This window comes from Phoxinus phoxinus (assembly GCF_949152265.1).
Source record: "Phoxinus phoxinus genome assembly, chromosome: 3".
NCBI lineage: Eukaryota > Metazoa > Chordata > Actinopteri > Cypriniformes > Leuciscidae > Phoxinus > Phoxinus phoxinus.
In genome coordinates, this window is record NC_136878.1 from 18711974 (window position 1) to 18717973 (window position 6000).

The 6000-nt window shown below is 40.9% G+C and overlaps 1 protein-coding gene across 2 annotated transcripts in view; it reads right to left on the minus strand.

The window, feature by feature from the left end:
• Positions 1–4624, minus strand: part of spns2 (SPNS lysolipid transporter 2, sphingosine-1-phosphate) — a 71615-nt gene extending 66991 nt beyond the window's left edge. For both annotated transcript variants that reach the window (XM_079605784.1, XM_079605783.1), the window contains exon 1: positions 4172–4624. In XM_079605784.1, the coding sequence (XP_079461910.1) occupies positions 4172–4403 (232 nt within the window). In that variant the 5' untranslated portion in view covers positions 4404–4624. The remainder of the gene's footprint in view (positions 1–4171) is intronic.
• Positions 4625–6000: the final 1376 nt, after the last annotated feature.

Genomic DNA, 6000 nt, shown 5'->3' on the forward strand with positions numbered 1-6000 from the left:
GTACAGCACACTGTTCTGTCGCTGATAGGCCTTATCACACCTTCCACTCACACCATAAGGGGCACAAGTGGAAATGACAGTGTGCGGGTGTGTGTGTGTGTGTATATGTATGTCTCACAAAAGGCACTGCCAAGGAGTGTGTCCAGGCAGAACTAGCGCTGAGCCAGCTAGACTGGACCATCTAGTGCAGAAGAGCAATGCAGCAAAACATACAGTACTGTAGTCTCCACTTCCCCTCATAAACTGTGAGCCTGTGTATCTGAATGTTCAGACATACCCATTTTCCCTCAAGGAGCTCCTCGGGCTGCTGGATTACCCGTCACACTTAATTAAGCATTTGTCGTGAGATTAAACGTTCTCATACCTCAGATGCCTTTAGAAAAAAAGTGCACGTTTCAGTATCCTCTGCACCTCATAATCCAGATTACCAGTCAAACTGCCTTCATTAGAGCAGGCGTCAGGCCGGTGGCTCAACAGAGGATCTTAGATCAAATAATGTTAAGTGGCCTCCGTCTGTACGTCCCTGTGGTATTCCCCGCGCCTCCTAATCCCTGTCTTAACCGTAATCTGTTGTTGAGCTCAGCCTGTCTGCTGGAGGGACTCTTGCCAGCCAGCCTCCCTGGGTCTGAGCCATCACAGCCAAACCACAAATTTAATCAAACTAAATGGTTCACAACCTCAGTCCCATCAATCTGATCTCTCGGTCCCACTGGAGGCTGTGTTGGAGACAGAAAGAGACGGATATATATAGTGGACAACTATAATGGGCCAATAGGGAGGGAAAGAAGAGGGCAAATCATCCCCAACGTTGCAGAAATGCACCTCGGGCTACACATAAAGAAGGATAAAGTCTCCTCCTACCAAAAATATACAACATGAGGCTCATTTTACACTCACACCTAACCACAATCCAAACTCGACACAGGTGTAAGCAAGTTTTTCCCAAAGATTCAGGACACATGCATGGTTTTCTTCGTATCGTGCTCTGTGGTTCCTCATGAGGGATTGGTTGTCTCTCCTCTGCTGTAAAAACTGCACACCCACTAGTTTTGTTTAGGTGGAGAAAACAGCTAAATTAGAGCTTTGCTGTTCTCTTTCACACACAAGAATATCATCAACCAGTTAAACATAAGACCGACAAGGCCAAAATGACACAGCTGCTTTTTTAGAGAATTAACATTTGGTTCTGGCTAACAGTGAGGAGAGACTTTGGTTGATGATAAAAGATTCCAAGACAACCACAGCTTGGAAGAATGGCTTGTAAAAAGCGAAACTGGCAGTCATTGGATATGACTTAAATAGCAAAAAACTCAAATTAAGTGTTTTCACAGTGACTGTATTTATTAGACCCGAAATAAAGTCATTCGGACTGCATTCATTTCATTTGTATGTAAGACACTGACTGAGAATGTAATGTTAAGTTAAAATGTAAAGTTAAGGTTTTCAAGCAATTTCTGCATGCACATTTGATTTCATTTTGTTTGTGTGAGAGTAAACTGCTGCACTAAACCTTAAGTGGGCACAGTTCAGTTTTCCATTTTTTACTACACCACTTTGTTTTTTACAGGGATAGTTTACCCTAAACAAAACTGTTATCATTTAATCACTCTCAAGTCAATCCAAAGCTGCATGAATTTATTTTATTTTGAAAGTCAAACCAACATTGGACCCTACTGTGTTTCATTGTATGAACAAAAAACAGACTTTTTTTCTAATATATATTCTTGTGTGTTCTACATTAAAAGTAAGTCATACGATTTTGGAACGACATGAGGGTGAGTAAATGATGACAGAATTTTGTTTTGGGTGTACTATCTCTAATTTATCCTCAGACACACAAACAAGCACTCACACACTGCTGAACATCATTCTGACTGCAGTACAAATGATTGAACCTCTCTCTCTCTCTCTCTCTCTCTCTCTCTCTCTTTCTCTCTCTCTATCTCAGACACACATACTAAAGAGTGACTGTCGCCACTGCAGGATGGCTGCGTCAGATAGCCTCTCCTCAGCACCCATGAAGGGGGCTTCACCCTCACATACGCTTCCCATAATGCCAAGGTGTAGAAGAGATCCGTGTCTGCTGCTGCAACACTCACAAACCAAACACATTTATAAAACTCTTCTCATGAGAATTGACCATTTTTGCTGCAATCTCACTGCGATCTTTATCTCACACATTTCTCTAAATATATTCTCAATTTCATTCTATTCATTCATCTATACTGTTCATAGGTTCAGAGGTTGATCAACTGTGTATGTTTCACATGAGCAGTTGTAGCCTATAACATGATAAAGAATCTATTTCATAGACAAAAGTGTGTTTGAGAAATAACTCACTTGAGATGGGATTTAGCTTACATTGATCTATGAAAGAGAATGATAAATTTGTCTATTCAGGATAACCTTTGAGTGAAACGACAATGATTTGAGATGGCGAGATTAGATGATATAGCCTATAGCCTACCCACGTAAACCCCTATTTTTCATAATGTTATCACAGCTCGACTGTCTTATGTAGGCTAATACTGAATGTTGTAGTATAATCGAGCGCTACAAGGATGAGAGAATACTTTGCCAAAGCAGATCCTGCAACTGTAGGCATCCCGGGATTTGCTAAATAACTACAGCCCCCCATTACAATAAAGTACATGCTGCAGAGGCGCGCCATTCAAGCATCTCGCGCTGTCAAAAGTATCTGTGAAGCGCGCGCTGAGGGAACGTGATGTTCAGCGCAGAAAGAACAGACACTGCAACATGGAATCGTCATAATGTAAAAATACCATTTTTCTTTTTCTTCTTCTTCTTACAATTACTGATTATTTGTAATGAGTAGGCTATTTCCAAGTAGGGCTACAATATCCATGTTACATAGGAGTTTAAAATTAAATATATGTATTTCACAAACTTCACCTGATAATGAAGGAAGTGCATGAACATTTCTTAGGCAACCTACATCATATCAATCAAAATCACAATGCGACCAATCAAGAAACAGAAGGAAAAAATGCCATAGCATTCATAGTAAAGCAATGAGGGGAAATGGATTAAAAGAGTCGTATCCACTATTGACGGCTATACTAAATCCCGCATTTCAGAAATCCCCTATATCTAATAGCGCACTCTTGCCTTGTTCCAAATCTCTAATCGCTTATCATTAGTTATTCATGAAAATTACCCCTCTCAGAGTGCGCTGGAGCAAATGTTGTCAGCTGACATGTCGCCTCAGATCACCAAGTAGGCTACCCATACAACAAAAAACGAATTAATCCGCACTTTTTGAGGGATGTTAAATTTGACAACAGAAAAACTAGTAGATTAAATCTGTTCTAGTTTCTATGGAAACGTGTCAGACCACGGCTGCGCTCTGCCTTTATTCCTGAATAACTTGATTCAAGGGCATCTTGTGTGTGGCGCTACTGAGGTTACTATTTATAAAACCATGGATATAAGATGTGTCCCTCGAGAAGTTTGCTCTAAATTACTTTGGAGTGTAATATCCTCGAGTATAGCGCTACTGCTTTAAATGAGGTCTGTGAATGTTTGTAGCGTAGGCTATTGGACGCAGTGTCCATGAGATGTAGGCTATACATTCATCAATTGGTAAATAGCCTACGTTACGTGATTTGAATCACATTTTAAATTTACAGACAATGCTAAATCAATGAACCTCATAGTCATACACAGGCTAATTATTGTATAGCTTATATCCTATGCACATTATTAGTAGCCTACTATAGGCTACCGTATAGGGAGCCTAATACTGATTTGAAAAAAAGCTCATAATGACAAAAAAAATTGACATTGTCATGAGACTTTGGATTATGTCTCTTTTGCGAGACATAAAGTCAGATTAGATTGATCTAATATAATTCACAATCAATATCATGTTAGAACAACGGGGTTACCTTTTACAATCCGGTTGGTTTGATTAAATCACACAGTAAAGAGCTGGAACCCGTTCAATAAAACTCAGCACGTGTGCAGCGAGATAGAGCCTAAATGATCACTTGACTTATGTTAATGTTTACTATGTGATTTTCCTGGCCAGTGTGTTGAACTGAAACATTGTAAGTGAAACATTAAACAGCTACAAATGGTGACTATCGCTGTTGCTCTCCTGGGCTAGTTAATAAAACGAACATCTATACCAAGAAAATGCTGGTCTTACCTGCTACGGTGTATCTGTCCATGTAATTGAGCACATTTCCAAAACTCAGAATCCCGGCGGCAACGAGCGGAGTCCGGCATCGGAGTAATGCGGCACGGAATTTGTGCCCAGGTTTGCACGGATGCAGGTCTGTGCTGGATTTAAGAGTGGGACTCATGCTTCCAGACAGCGTGTGCACCACATCCGAACTGCTGCACCCCTCGATTTCACATCCATCGCTCTCCACACACATCTTCTGGCACGACAGATCCAGCGCAAACGATTGAACGATTTCTGAACAGAGACAGGATGGTTATGACGGAATAGTTGCACCTTTTAGCGGGGGGAAAAACTGTCTTAATCGCTAAGAATAAAAATCATTGATTTGATTATTGCTCGCTGAGCTCGGTTCATGTCTGTACATTGACAGGATTGGGCGCTCGCCGCTCGGGAAGCGCTTTTCTCTCTCACTCTGTAGTGTGTGTGTGTGCGGGAGGCGTGGTTGCTCATTAAGCCCCTCCCACAAGCGAATGAAGGAGCAGTAGTGTGCGCGGAATGCTCATGTGAGAGGAGACTTTAGCAGTGACAGAACAGCGCACCCAGGGCGCTCGTGGAAAGTTGCTTTGTCTCTAAAGTAGCCTATTCATCGAATAAACTGAACTGACGTGAAACGTCCTAAAGGTGTAGCTAAATGAAAAGAAAGCACGGTGACGGAGCCATGAGGAAAAAATACACCTAAGCTGGTAATGGTATCAGGTTGACTCATGACAGAGTGCGAATTATGGGGGGCTTTGGGAAGTCTGACCCTCCCTACCCTACTAATCTTTAAGCCCTCCAAACGATGTCAAAACAAATTGTTAGGCATCTTGCAGAAAATAGCCTACATTAAACAGGATTAATTCCATAATTGTTCACAAGGGTCATTTTAAACAACATTTTAAGCACATTCTCACTTGACAAAGAAATGTAGTTCGACTGAGGAAGGTAACCATGGCAACACGACGCTCGAGGACTTTGGATCGTTAAAATGCGTTGGGAGGACTTACGTATCCAATCTAACGGACACATCAAGCACGCAGGCTACATCTCGGAGACGTCTATTTGATGTGCGTGTTTTCATCTGGGAGATTTTTTATTTATTTTTTTGCTTATCTGCAATACGACACTTCCTGTCAGATGATAAATGGACATTTAGAAAACGTCTTTAAGATTATGATTTTCTTCTGATTTAGAATGTAGTCTAGCCTATGGAAATACAATTACAGCAAAAGTGCTGTTCTAATATGCAGAACGAAACAGGATAAATGGATTAATTTTCCTGTGTTGCTTTTCAATTATTGTCTTGAGGTCTGTAAAAAGATCAAATAGCCTACCTTGGTCATTGTATTGCAGATGATATGAATGATGATGATGACATATAGCCTACAGACAGTGTTATGCACAGGCAAACACCATAGCACGTAAGTTTAGTTACTTTCTACTCAAGTTAAAGTGGCTCTGTTCAAAGCTTTCTGTACACCATACTGCCCATCTGTGGTCTTCTTACAAAAAATCCACCATGCAGAAGTTACAAGTTGCCTACAATGATGCAATGAGAATTTTACTCAAGGTTCCCAGAGGAGGGAGTGCTAGTCAGATGTTTGTATCTGAAGGAGTAACCACACTGAAAGCACTTTTAAGAAATTTTATGTTTAGGTTTATGCAACGTCTGGATGAGTCTACCAACAGTATCATGGTGGCACTCTCAAATCCCTTTGTGAACTGCTCCAGGTACACATCCAGACTGAGAGTGCATTGGCTGAATTGTCTGTAGGCTATATTTAAATTTTTGTATTTGCTTTCTTTTTCTT